Genomic DNA, 14,834 nt, shown 5'->3' on the forward strand with positions numbered 1-14,834 from the left:
AATCGATATTCGACAGTGGCGAACCCTCAGACACCGCAGGCGGAGACGGTGGGCGTTTGTACAACTCTCGAACACATCTGGAACAGCCTTGTGTCTGTTGAATTACTTTGAGCCACAGTCACCGGTGTTATATCGGCAAACGCAGCAATCATTTTGTGCACAGCAAGTTCCCGCAAACAATAATACAACAACAATAACTTGCATTTATATAGCGCCTTTAACGTAGTAAAATGTCCCAAGGTGCTTCACAGGAGCGATTATCAAACAAAATTTGACAGCGAACCATTTAAGGAGATATTAGGACAGGTGACCAAAAGCTTCGTTAAAGAGGTAAGTTTTAAGGAGCGCCTTAAAGGAGGAGAGAGGTAGGGAGGCGGAGAGGTTTAGGGAGGGAATTCCAGAGCTTAGGACCTAGGCAGCTGAAGGCACGGCCGCCAATGGTGGAGTGATGGAAATTGGGAATGTGTAAGAGGCCAGAATTGGAGGAGCGCAGAGATCTTGGAGGGTTTATAGGACTGGAGGAGGTTACTGAGATAGGGAGGGGCGAGGCAAATTGGAGGGATGAAAAATTTAAATTCTAGGCGTTCCTGGACCGGGAACCAGTGTAGGCCAGTGAGATCAGGGGTGCTGGGTGAACAGGACTTGGTGCGAGTTAGGATACGGGCAGCAGAGTTTAGGGTGAGCTCAAGTTTATGAAATGACTGAGTAGTTAATCAGCTTTTGGTGTTAGTTGAAGGCGGGGAGGGAGGGGGGACTCTCAACTTGTTCTTTGAACAGCGCCCTGCCACCTTAAGCACCCAGCTAAACCAAGAAGAACAAGAAGGGCATCTCCCAACAATGTAGCACTCCCTCCGTACTGCACTGGAGTGTCAACCAAGGAGCGTAGGAATTGCTGGACGAAATAAAGGTCCATCTCGTTCACCTTCTGCCATCCTGGTAGTCGCATGGTGCAAGGATAATGTGGCGAGAGTAGGAGTGCGGTTGACAGTTAGCAACCTGCAACATAATTAGGTTCAATGTCAGACCAGGAAAATGGATAATGAGTCAAAGAAAAGGGTGTTGGACTGAAGAAAGGCAAAGTTCAACGCGATAAAAAGGAACCTTCCCCAAATTAACTGGGCAGAAAAACTGCTCAATGCAGTGGGAGGGAAATCTGCAAATATGAGGTGGATAGAGAATAAAATAAATATATTCCTAATGGGGTGAAACGGGGGCGGGGGGGTGATTCAAAGAACAGAGTCCCATGGATAAATAGAGAGAGTGTAACTAAACTGAAATTCTAAAGGGAGACATCTGATAAAATCAGGCCAAACAATGATGAAGGTAATCATGAGGGATATAGAAAGTGTAGTAGGGAGGGAAACAGGAGATTAGAAGGGCCACAAGGGCGTATAAGCAGATTAACAGATGATATGTAGAGGAGTAAGGGCTTTTATAAGTGTACAAAAAGTAAAAGAATACTTAAAGAGAAATTTTGAATTCTCCTCTGAGGATGGGACTAATGTCCACTGCGGGGGTGGGGGGCGAAGGCAGGGCAGAGATATTAAATATTTTGCATTTCTGGTAAATGTTTTACAAATGAGAGTGGGAGGGAGAATGTAGAGGAGGAAATGGAACAATTGTTGGAGATAACTGGAGACGAGGGATTAGATCGGAAACAAACAGCAGAACTCAAGGTCTGTGGCCGTTGGGAGTAGTCGGAGAGGAGACAGCAAAGGCTCTGGCCACGATTTTTCAAATATGCAAATCGTGCAGTGGGTCTTGGAAGGAGCCAGTTTAACACCTTGTTGAAGGGAGAGAAGGAATATGCCATGATGATGCCAGCGGTGGGAAACTCTGGTGATGAGGAGAGACTTCAGATACTGGGATTGTTTCCACTGCAGCAAAGCAGGCAAAGAGGAGATTTAATAGAGGGAATAGGGAAAGACTATTGGCTGTGGTTGGGGAAGAGGTCACCAATTTAAAATTGTTATGTCATGGAGAGAGTTTAGGAGAAATGTCTTTACTCAGAGGTTTGTTGGAGCATGGGACGCTTTGCCGCGAGGATTGGGTGAAGCAGAGACCACGGCATCTTTTAAGGGAAAATTGGCTAAATATTTGAAGCAGAGGAAGGTACGGGGAAATGAGGGGAGAGAGTGGGGCAGTGCGATTATTCTGACACCTTCTCACTTTCTCGGTTAGGTTATGGTCTGGATCCACGGCGGTGCGTTCGCAGCAGGAAGTGCATTTATCTACGACGGATCCCCACTTGCAGCTTACGAGGATGTGGTGATCGTTGTAATTCAATATCGGCTGGGAATCTTTGGATTCCTCAGGTAAATGGAGACCTCTCACTCTCTACAATCTTTCTCATGTTTGTTCCAGCTTTTACAGCACTGACTCCCCAAGAGTTAGGTTTCCACGGACGCTGACTGCCAGCACATGAACACTTCCATCAAACAGTCCCAGGGCAGGTACGGCATGGGTTAGATACAGAGTAAAGCTCCCTCTACACTGTCCCATCAAACACTCCCAGGACAGGTACAGCACGGGTTAGATACAGAGTAAAGCTCCCTCTACACTGTCCCATCAAACACTCCCAGGGCAGGTACAGCGTGGGTTAGATACAGAGTAAAGCTCCCTCTACACTGTCCCATCAAACACTCCCAGGACAGGTACAGCACGGGTTAGATACAGAGTAAAGCTCCCTCTACACTGTCCCATCAAACACTCCCAGGGCAGGTACAGCACGGATTAGACACAGAATAAAGCTCCCTCTACACTGTCCCATCAAACACTCCCAGGGCAGGTACAGCACGGATTAGACACAGAATAAAGCTCCCTCTACACTGTCCCACTGTGGACATTAGTCCCATCCTCAGAGGAGAATTCAATGTGACATTTTTCTACTTTCTACACCAGCCATATTATGTCCTCGCTGAATGAGATTTCAGTCACAAATTCAGGGCCGTTTTGGGCTGTTCGACCAGACACCCTATGGATTGTGTCAAGAATTAAAATTTTAGGTTGGACCCTTCCAGGCAGAAGACTCTCTGAGAGGAGTCTGGACCGGGTCACATGGCTGAAAGGCCAGTCTCTAACCCACTGAGTTATCCAGTCCTCCCCCCGACTCCATAATTATTGCCTTAGAATTCTTACTCAGATGTTGGTATCTGTGCCGTACACTATTTCAGTTTGCTGTTTCCGCTCCCTTGATAGCTCCTGCTGGGCAGCATACAACAGCAGGTGAGCAGTGCTCCCCCCATGGAGTTTGATAGTCTCTGTATTGGTCGACAGTACCTTTCCTCATTAACTTGTAGCTTTATCCTCTCCATCACCAAGACTGCCTACTTCCACCTCCGTAATATCGCCCGTCTCCGCCCCCTGCCTCAGCCCATCAGCTGCTGAACCCCTCATCTGTGCCTTTGTTACCTCCAGACTCGACTATTCCAGTGCACAACGGCACAAATAACTACGTATGGGTATGATCTTGTGGCCATTACAGAAACATGGCTGCAGGGTGACAACGCCTGGGAATTAAATATGCCAGGGTATTTAACAATCAGGAAGGACAGGCAGGAAGGAAGGGGAGGTGGGGTGGCTATGTTAATAAAGGAAGGAATCACTGTAATACAGAGAAATGATATTGGGACAAAGGATCAGGATAATGAAACAGTTTGGGTAGAGATAAGGAATAATAAAGGGAAAAAAACACTAGTGGGTGTAATATATAGGCCTCCTAATTGTTGCAACTCTGCTGGAAGAAGTGTTAATCAGGAAATAGTCGGGGCACGTAATAAGGGAACAGCTATAATTATGGGGGATTTTAACTATCATATTAACTGGACAAATCAAATTGGGCAGGGCAGCCTTGAGGAAGAGTTTATTGAGTGTATTAGGGATGGATTTCTTGAGCAGTATGTAACTGATCCTACAAGGGGGCAAGCAACCTTGGACCTGGTCCTGTGTAATGAGCCAGGATTAATTAATAATGTCCTAGTTAAGGATCCCCTTGGAATGAGTGACCATAACATGGTTACATTCCATATCCAATTAGAGAGTGAGAAGGTTGGTTCTCAAACAAGCGTGCTCAGCTTGAATAAAGGAGACTATGATGGTATGAGAGCGGAATTGATTAAAGTGGACTGGGAAAATAGATTAAAGGGTAAGATGGTACATGAGCAGTGGTGTTCATTTAGGGAGTTATTTTACAACTTTCAAAAAAAAAATATTCCACTGAGGAAAAAAGGGTGTAAAAGAAATGACAGCCATCCGTGGCTAAGTAAAGAAATTAAGGATAGTATCCGACTAAAAACAAGGACATATAAGGTAGCCAAACTTAGTGGGAGGATAGAAGATTGGGAAGTCTTCAAAAGACAGCAAAAAGTAACTAAAGGATTGATTAAAAAATGGAAGATAGATTATGAAAATAAATTAGCAAAAATATAAAAACAGATATCAAGAGTTTCTACAGTTATATAAAAAGAAAAAGGGTGGCTAAGGCAAACGTAGGTCCCTTAGAGGATGAGAGCGGGAAATTAATGGTGGGAAACATGGAGATGGCAAAAATGCTGAACAAATATTTTGTTTCAGTCTTTACGGTAGAGGACACTAAGAATATCCCAACACTGGACAAACAGGGGACTCTACGGGGGGAGGAGCTAAATACGATTAAAATCACTAAGGAATTGGTACTCAGTAAATTAATGGGACTCAAGGCGGATAAATCCCCTGGACCTGATGGCTTACATCCTAGGGTCTTCAGGGAAGTGGCAGTAGGGATTGTGGATGCTTTGGTAATAATTTTCCAAAATTCTCTGGACTCGGCAAAGGTCCCGGCAGATTGGAAAACTGCTAATGTAACACCCTTATTTAAAAAGGGTAGTAGGCAGAAGGCTGGAAATTATAGACCAGTTAGCCTAACATCTGTGGTGGGTAAAATTTTGGAGTCTATTATTAAGGAGACAGTAGCGGAACATTTGGATAAACATAATTTAATAGGACAAAGTCAGCATGGCTTTACAAAGGGAAAGTCATGTCTGACAAATTTGCTTGAGTTATTTGAGGACATAACGTTCAGGGTGGATAAAGGGGAACCAGTGGACGTAGTGTATTTAGACTTCCAGAAGGCATTCGATAAGGTGCCACATAAAAGATTATTGCTCAAGATAAAGAATCACTGGATTGGGGGTAATATTCTGGCATGGATGGAGGACTGGTTATCTAACAGGAAGCAGAGAGTTGGGATAAATGGTTCATTCTCGGACTGGCAACCAGTAGCCAGTGGTGTTCCGCAGGGGTCGGTGCTGGGTTCCCAACTCTTTACAATCTATATTAACGATTTGGAGGAGGGGACCGAGTGTAACATATCAAAGTTTGCAGATGATACAAAGATGGGAGGGAAAGTGGAGAGTGAGGAGGACATAAAAAACCTACAGGGGGATATAGACAGGCTGGGTGAGTGGGCGGAGAATTGGCAGATGCAATACAATATTGGAAAATGTGAGGTTATGCACTTTAGCAGGAAAAATCAGAGAGCAAGTAATTATCTAAATGGTGTGAAACTGGAAAGTACTGCAGTACAAAGGGATCTGGGGGTCCTCGTGCAAGAAAATCAAAAAGTTAGTATGCAGGTGCAGCAGGTGATCAAGAAGGCCAACGGAATGTTGGCTTTTATTGCCAGGGGGATAGAATATAAAAACAGGGAGGTATTGCTGCAGTTATATAAGGTATTGGTGAGACCGCACCTGGAATACTGCATACAGTTTTGGTGTCCATACTTAAGAAAAGACATACTTGCTCTCGAGGCAGTACAAAGAAGGTTCACTCGGTTAATCCCGGGGATGAGGGGGCGGACATATGAGGAGAGGTTGAGTAGATTGGGACTCTACTCATTGGAGTTCAGAAGAATGAGAGGCAATCTTATTGAAACATATAAGATTGTGAAGGGGCTTGATCGGGTGGATGCGGTAAGGATGTTCCCAAGGATGGGTGAAACTAGAACTAGGGGGCATAATCTTAAAATAAGGGGCTCTCTTTCAAAACTGAGATGAGGAGAAACTTCTTCACTCAGAGGGTAGTAGGTCTGTGGAATTTGCTGCCCCAGGAAGCTGTGGAAGCTACATCATTAAATAAATTTAAAACAGAAATAGACAGTTTCCTAGAAGTAAAGGGAATTAGGGTTTACGGGGAGCGGGCAGGAAATTGGACATGAATTTAGATTTGAGGTTAGGATCAGATCAGCCATGATCTTATTGAATGGCGGAGCAGTCTCGAGGGGCCGATTGGCCTACTCCTGCTCCTATTTCTTATGTTCTTATGCTCTCCTGACCGGCCTTCCACCCTCCGTAAACTTCAGCTCATTCAAAACTCTGCTGCCCGTATCCTAACTTGCATCAAGTCCCGTTCACCCATCACCCCTGTGCTCGCTGACCTACATTGGTTCCCGATCCGGGAACCCCTCGATTTTAAAATCCGCATCCTTGTTTTCAAATCCTTCCATGCCCCTCCCTATCTCTGTAACCCCCTGCAGCCCTACAACACTTTGAGATCTCTGCGCTCCTCCAATTCCGGCCTCTTCTGCATCCCCGATTTTCATTGTCCCACCATTGGCGTTCGTGCCTTCAGCTGCCTAGGCCCTAAGCTCTGGAATTCTCTCCCTAAACCTCTCTGCCTCTCTCTCCTCCTTTAAGACGCTCCTTAAAACCTACCTCTTTGACCAAGCTTTTGGTCACCTGTCCTAATATCTCCTTATGTGGCTCGGTGTCAATTTTTGTTTAATAATGCTCCTGTGAAGCGCCTTGGGGCATTTTACTACGTTAAAGGCGCTATATAAATGCAAGTTGTTGTTGTTACAAGTCTTACACAGAGAAATGTGCGACTGCGTCTCTCCCTTTAGCACAGGGGATGAGCATCTACGCGGAAACTGGGGGCTGTTGGATCAAGTGGCTGCACTGGAGTGGGTTCAAGAAAACATAGAGAGCTTCGGAGGTGACCCAGGCTCGGTCACCATCTTTGGAGAATCTTCCGGAGCGATGAGTGTCTCGTTGCACGTACGTTGTTGGTCTTTGTTTCCGATTTTTCGGGTGTGTTGGGTTACACTTCCACAGGCCCAGGGTGCAAGTCTCACCCGAGTGCCCATTCTTCAAGTCTGGGCCCAGACAATGAGCTTATTGGGCAATGAAGGGCATTGCATGTAGTTAAGACGGGAACCCACACGTGCTTTCCAGCAGAGGTACTAAACAGGGGTACAGTCTGCTGGATCGGCACCCCATCCACCACCTTAACCATTCACTCCCTCCACCACCGGCCCCTTTCTGGATTCCCCCCACCGGAGGAAATACTTTCTCTCTATCCACTCTATTTAATTCCCTTCATCATTTTAAACATCGCAATTAGATCACCCCTCAACCTTCTAAACTCAAGGGAATACAAGCCAAGTTTGTGCAACCTGTCCTCGTAATTTAACCCTTTAAGCCCTGGTATTATTCTGGTGAATCTGCGCTGCACCCCCTCCAAGGCCAGTATCTCCTTCCTGAGGTGCGGTGCCCAGAACTGAACACAGTTCTCCAGATGGGCTCTGACCAAGGCTCTGTACAGCTGAAGCATCACTTCCTCACTGCTGAATTCCAATCCTAAAGGCCAGCATTCCATTAGCCGTCTTGATTATTGTTTCTTGTACAAGGGTTACAAGGCATCCTGTGGAGATGTGAGACCCCGCCCACCCAAGGTGGTCGGTCTGCAGTCCATCTGAAGCCTACAACCACCTGTGGTCCAACTACCTAGAAACAGACTAAGGCTTCCCATATCAGGACTCCCCGAGCTGATGGCCAATGTACTTTTCCTTTGTACAGATTATCTCTCCTTTGTCCTCTGGCCTGTTCCACAAGGCGATATCCGAAAGTGGCAGTGCTCTGGTTGGAATGACTATGAATCTGGATCCTAAACCATTAGCACGGGTGAGTGATTTTAAAAAATAGTAAGTCATTTTTGACCATTTCACAGCGAGGAATTCCCACTTGATTTAAAAAAAAACAAGGAGCCAACCAGCTTAACAATATTAAAGGGCAGCAGCTAGAATCCCAATGGACCAAAGTCCTTCCCATTTACTCCCAGTGTACACAATTCCAATGGACCAAACCCTTCCCGTTCACTCCCATTGTGTAGAATCCCAATGGACCAAACCCCTTCCCATTCACTCCCAGTGTACACAATTCCAATGAACCAAACCCTTCCCGTTCACTCCAATTGCGTAGAATCCCAATGGACCAAACCCCTTCCCGTTCACTCCAATTGCGTAGAATCCCAATGGACCAAACCCTTCCCGTTCACTCCCATTGTGAAGAATCCCAATGGACCAAACCCCTTCCCGTTCACTCCCATTGTGAAGAATCCCAATGAACCAAACCCCTTCCCATTGTACAGAATCCCAATGGACCAAACACCTTCCCATTTACTTTCATAAAACATCTTAGACTACTTTAGAATCTCTTTGCCACATTATTGCTTGAGCTAAGAGACTCTGTTACTCCACTGAGAGACGGGGATGACACTTTCTCCTATAATGATGCCAGTCTGACGGTCTATCCTGACATTCGCAAGGTCAGTCCTCCTGATTCACGTTTACCTTTGGTGCTTTTTTGTGTCCAGGCCGTTCACACTTGTAACAGAGCCCTGTAATCCACTCATCAGAAAGAGGGGCCAAACGGTGTAAAAAATAACATCCCAATCCATCTTCTATCCTTGTGGCCCACGCCCAAGCCTTCTGACCAGCATTGGATCCGGCCACATAACCGTGGGTGGACATTCCAGGCGGACGTTTCAGAGGCGGAAAGGTTTCCAAAATGGACAATCAGTCAGCCACCCGTACAATAAAATACAAAGGGTGCCGCAGAATTGACAATCGGTGACTGGATGTGAGTCGTTAGATAAATGTGTCACCACTGATCGTGCTAAAATATGTTGGGTTCAACTCCACTGTGGCAACTTATTCCCACTTTGACTCCCGACGCACGCCCCTGGCCCGAAACTCACCTGCCAGCAGCGCAGACCGGAAAATCGCGGGGAGCTCATCGTGGATTTCCCAATACGGATTCACGGCGGAAGAGGCTCCGCACTGGGAACCCACTGTTGGAACATCATAGGAACAGGAGGAGGCCATTCAGCCCCTCGAGCCTGTTCCGCCATTCAATTAGATCATGGCTGATCTGCACCTCAACTCCACTTACCCTCCTTGGTTCCATATCCCATAATACCCTTGCCTGATCAAAGGGCCTTCGATAAGGTACCGCAGAGTAGACTCGTGACTAAGATCAGAGCATGTGGAGTCAGGACAAGTACCAGAATGGATAGCAAGCTGGCTCGGGGTTAAAGGTCGTTACTCAGACTGGCAAAAGGTGGGAAGTGGTGTTCCATAGGGATCGGTGCTGGGACCACTGTGGTTCACAATTTGCATAAACGATTTGGACTCGGGAATCGAAGTACAATTTCAAAATTTGCAGATGACATCAAATTTAGGGGATAGTTAATACTGAGGAGGACAGCGATAAAATACAGGAGGACATTAATAAACTTGCAGAATGGGCGTGTAATTGGCAAATGAATTTCAATATGGATAAATGTGTGATGGTACATTTTGGCAGGAAGAATAAGGAGGCCACGTATTCCTTGGATAATAAGAGTCTAAATGGGATAGAGGAGCAGAGGGATCTGGGGGTACAGATACACAAATCACTAAAAGTAGCGATGCAGGTTAATAAGGCCATTTTTTAAAAAAGCAAACCAAGCACTGGGGTTCATTTGTAGAGGGATAGAATTGAAAAGCGGAGAAGTTATGTTAAACTTGTACAGAACCTTGGTTAGACCACACTTGGAGTATTGTGAACAGTCCTGGTCTCCATATTATAAAAAGGATATAGAGACACTGGAGAAGGTGCAAAAAAGATTTACAAGGGATGATATCAGAACTGAGAGGTTATAACTATCCGGAAAGATCGAACAGGCTGGAGCTCTTTTCTCTAGAAAAGAGAAGACCGAGGGGCGACCTGAATAATGAATGGGTTTCAAAAGCAAACTACCGCGGATGCTGGAAATCTGAAATAAAAACAGACAATGCTGGAGAAGCTCAGCAAGTGAGGCAGCATCTGTGGAGAAAGAAACAGAGTCAACGTTTCAGGTCGAAGACCTTTCGTCAGAGCATTCTGACCAATGGACTTCAACCTGAAACGTTAACTCTGTTTCTTTCTCCGCAGAGGCTGCCTGAATTGCTGAGTATTTCCAGCATTTTCTGTTTTTATTATGAAAGGGTTTGATCGGGTAGAGGCGTAGAGAAGATATTTCCACTTGTGGAGGAGACCAAAACTAGGGGCCATAAATATAAGATAACGACTAATAAATCCAATAGTGAATTCAGGAGAAACTTCTTTACCCAGAGAGTGGTGAGAATGTGGAACTCACTCCCACAAGGTGTGGTTGAGGTGAATAGTGTAGATACATTTAAGAGGAAGCTGGATAAACACAGGAGGGAGAAAGGAATAGAAGGATATGCTGATAGGGTGAGATGAAGTAGGGAGGGAGGAGGTTCGTGTGGAGCATAAATGCCGGCATAGACCTGATGGGCCGAATGGCCTGTTTCTGTGCTGTACATTCGATGTAACAGCCATCTATCAATCTTAGTTTTGAAATTTTCAATTGACCTCCAGCCTCAACCCTTCTGGGGGAGAGAGTTCCAGATTTCCACTCCACTTTGTGTGAATTAGTGCTTCCTGACATCACCCCTGAACGGCCAGGCTCTAATTTTGAGTTTATTCTGCCTTATTCTAAAGTCTCCCACCAGAGGAAATAGTTTCTCTCTATCTGCCCTATCAAATCCTTTAATCATCTTAATCACCTCAATTAGACCACGCTTTAATCTTCTGTACTCCGGGGAATACAAGCCGAGTCTGAGCATCCTGTCCTCATAATTTAACCCTTTTAGCCCTGGTATAATTCTGGTGAATCTGCACTGCACCCCCTCCAGGGACAATATATCCTTCCTGAGGTGCGGTGCCCAGAACTGAATGCAGTATCTCCAGATGCAGAGGACTGGACTTAAAAGGAATAGAAGGATATGCTGATAGGGTGAGATGAAGTAGGGAGGGAGGAGGCTCGTGTGGAGCATAGACACCAGCACAGACCCGTTGGGCCGAATGGCCTGTTTCTGTGCTGTTAATTCTATGTAATACACAACTGTAACATAACTTCTACCCCTTTGTATTCCAGCCCCCTTGAGATGGAAGCCAATATTCCATTAGCCTTTTTAATTACTTTTTGTACCTGTCCACTAGCTTTTAGTGAGAGTTTAAACAGGAAGCCGGCTTTGGACTCTCAGATATTGGAAGTGGGGACTCTGAGTGGGCTCCTGGTTTCAGAATCCTTTGTCTAACTGCACCACTGAGTTGGTGTCAGTTGATCCGGATCAGTTGCAAAATGGCCTATTGATTAAATTCAGTAACTATTGATCTCACTCGAAACTCTGTAGATTGTTGCCAATATGTCCGGCTGTGACACTGATGATTCCTCGAAGATTGCTGACTGCCTCAAGAAGAGATCGGGAGAGGAAATTTTGAACCTCATCAACTCCACAGTACGGTGAAACTTACTCTTTTTTTTATTTCTTCAAGTTGTGGATATTTTCATTTCTGTATGTAATGTTACAGCACCCTCTCCTCCACCATCCCACACACCCTTTCTCAACCTTTACCGTGTTAAAATCAAGACACGTCGCACGGTCCTATTCTAAGCTCATTGGGGTGGATCCTGACTTTGTTCGATGATGTAAAACGGGTGAGAGTGAGTCGGTAGCTCCGTTTTGCCTCTCAGGTGGATGTAAGAGAGTCCACTGCATAATTCGAAGAAGAGCAGTGGAGTTCTCCCGATGTCCTGGCCAATATTTATCCCTCAACCAACATCACTAAAAACAGATTATCTGGTCATTATCACATTGCTGTTTGTGGGATCTTGCTGTGCGCAAATTAACTGCTGCGTTTCCTACATTACAACAGTGGCTACACTTCAAAAAGTACTTAATTGGTCGTGAGATGCTTTGGGACGTCCTGAGGTTGTGAAAGATGCTGTAGAAATACAAGTCTATCTTCTCCCTCCAGTTCTCAGATTTCACTCCCTCACCTTCAGAGCTCCTGAAAATATCAACAATCGTCTCTGTTACTTTCTTTGAAAGTTTTCCGATGTGATTGACGTGGCCCAGAGACCTTGCGGGTGTCCATCGTGTGTTTGCACAGTTGTACAGTCCGTGTATCGTGTATCGACAGCGATGCCTCCAGTTAAACTGTGTTTCCATTTTCTCTTTTCCAATGAGGTATACTTCTCTCCAGTCGTTGACGGTGTCTTCCTGCCCAGAGATCCTGAACTACTGTTTGAGGCAAAAAAGATCAGCTCAGTCTCGTATCTGTTAGGAGTCACCAATCACGAATTTGGCTGGCTATTGGCGAAGGTGAGATTAACTTAACCCTTTCTTTGCCTGAGTTGCTGGCTGCCAATTTCTGGAAAACTAACCGTCTGACTCTAAAGAATGTGAGGAGCTGAATGTGAAACTTCCCTCGTCGTCACTTCTCCTGAGGGTGTTGACTCCTTGCTCAAGTTTGGTTGTTCGAGCAACGGTGGCTCCTCCAGAATCTCACCCAAGCACCCATTTCTTATCTGTGAGCCATTGAGGGCGGGGTCACCGAGCGCGGGGTCACCGAGCGCTGGCGAGGTCACCGCGTTCTGGTGAGGTCACCGTGTTCTGGCGGGGTTTTCACCTGTGGAGGGGCCAAGGTTGCCAGTGGGTGAGGTGTTGGGCTCCTTATCCATTGGGCAGTGCCGGCTCGGGCACAAATCCCAGCCTCACCAGCGGGGCAGTGATGGCCAATAACCGCACATCCTGTTGGGAAAAACCTGCTGATTTGATACTTTAGTTTTTCACACAAAAGGGGGTTGGAAATCTGGAACTCTCTCCCCCCCAAAAGGCTGTGGATGCTGGGAATTGATTGAAATTTTCAAGACTGAGATCAATAGATTTTTATTAGGTGAGGGTATCGAGGGATATGGAGCAAAGGCGGGAAAATGGAGTTGAGGTACAGATCAGCCATGATCTTACAGAATGGAGGAACAGACTCAAGGGGCTGAATGGCCTCCTTCTGTCCCTATGAGCTGAGCCTATCGTGCTCTCGCCCAGTGCTCACACAGATGAGTTCAATGTTGGGTGATCAAGGGCAGATTTTGCTCCCCCTCCCTAACCCAGTGGTGCTGAGGTCAATTAAAGTGTCCAAACATCTGCCCTTGCTGAAAGCAGGACAGACCAGGAGTCAGATCTGGGACCTCTTGGCCTGTTTGGCTCTGTCAATCCCTTTGGCCTCTAGTCACAGGCAGAACTGATTCTAAAACTTTGCCTTGTGCTCTCGGAAAGCCAGTTTCCTCCCACTGCTGGGAGCCCAGGTTCATTCAACCCGACCAGCCTAATCACTCCCTCCGATCCACCATTCCAAACGTTTCATCCGAAAGACGGCACCTCCGATAGTGCAGCACTCCCTCAGTACTGCCCCTCCGTCAGTGCAGCGCTCCCTCAGTACTGACCCTCCGTCAGTGCAGCACTCCCTCAGTACTGCCCCTCCGTCAGTGCAGCACTCCCTCAGTACTGACCCTCCGTCAGTGCAGCGCTCCCTCAGTACTGACCCTCCGTCAGTGCAGCGCTCCCTCAGTACTGACCCTCCGTCAGTGCAGCGCTCCCTCAGTACTGACCCTCCGTCAGTGCAGCGCTCCCTCAGTACTGACCCTCCGTCAGTGCAGCGCTCCCTCAGTACTGACCCTCCGACAGTGCAGCGCTCCCTCAGTACTGACCCTCCGTCAGTGCAGCGCTCCCTCAGTACTGACCCTCTGACAGTGCAGCGCTCCCTCAGTACTGACCCTCCGTCAGTGCAGCGCTCCCTCAGTACTGCCCCTCCGACAGTGCAGCACTCCCTCAGTACTGACCCTCCGACAGTGCAGCACTCCCTCAGTACTGACCCTCCGACAGTGCAGCGCTCCCTCAGTACTGACCCTCCGACAGTGCAGCGCTCCCTCAGTACTGACCCTCCGACAGTGCAGCGCTCCCTCAGTACTGACCCTCCGACAGTGCAGCACTCCCTCAATACTGACCCTCCGACAGTGCAGCACTCCCTCAGTACTGACCCTCCGTCAGTGCAGCACTCCCTCAGTACTGACCCTCCGACAGTGCAGCACTCCCTCAGTACTGACCCTCCGACAGTGCAGCGCTCCCTCAGTACTGACCCTCCGACAGTGCAGCGCTCCCTCAGTACTGACCCTCCAACAGTGCAGCGCTCCCTCAGTACTGACCCTCCGACAGTGCAGCGCTCCCTCAGTACTGACCCTCCGACAGTGCAGCGCTCCCTCAGTACTGACCCTCCGACAGTGCAGCGCTCCCTCAGTACTGACCCTCCGACAGTGCAGCGCTCCCTCAGTACTGACCCTCCGACAGTGCAGCACTCCCTCAGTACTGACCCTCCGACAGTGCAGCGCTCCCTCAGTACTGACCCTCCGACAGTGCAGCACTCCCTCAGTACTGACCCTCCGACAGTGCAGCACTCCCTCAGTACTGACCCTCCGACAGTGCAGCCCTCCCTCAGTACTGACCCTCCGACAGTGCAGCACTCCCTCAGTACTGACCCTCCAACAGTGCAGCGCTCCCTCAGTACTGACCCTCCGACAGTGCAGCGCTCCCTCAGTACTGACCCTCCGACAGTGCAGCGCTCCCTCAGTACTGACCCTCCGACAGTGCAGCGCTCCCTCAGTACTGACCCTCCGACAGTGCAGCACTCCCT

The 14,834-nt window shown here is 47.5% G+C and overlaps 1 protein-coding gene across 1 annotated transcript in view; it reads left to right on the forward strand.

The window, feature by feature from the left end:
* The window catches only part of LOC137333824 (fatty acyl-CoA hydrolase precursor, medium chain-like), a 68,995-nt gene that overhangs the window by 22,021 nt on the left and 32,140 nt on the right, over window positions 1-14,834 (forward strand). Inside the window, exons 4-8 of the mRNA XM_067998184.1 lie at window positions 2,182-2,315; window positions 6,878-7,031; window positions 7,833-7,937; window positions 11,498-11,602; window positions 12,335-12,469. Of these exons, the coding sequence (XP_067854285.1) occupies window positions 2,182-2,315; window positions 6,878-7,031; window positions 7,833-7,937; window positions 11,498-11,602; window positions 12,335-12,469 (633 nt within the window). The remainder of the gene's footprint in view (window positions 1-2,181; window positions 2,316-6,877; window positions 7,032-7,832; window positions 7,938-11,497; window positions 11,603-12,334; window positions 12,470-14,834) is intronic.

Source organism: Heptranchias perlo, chromosome 16 (genome assembly GCF_035084215.1).
Source record: "Heptranchias perlo isolate sHepPer1 chromosome 16, sHepPer1.hap1, whole genome shotgun sequence".
In the NCBI taxonomy this organism is placed as follows: Eukaryota; Metazoa; Chordata; class Chondrichthyes; order Hexanchiformes; family Hexanchidae; genus Heptranchias; species Heptranchias perlo.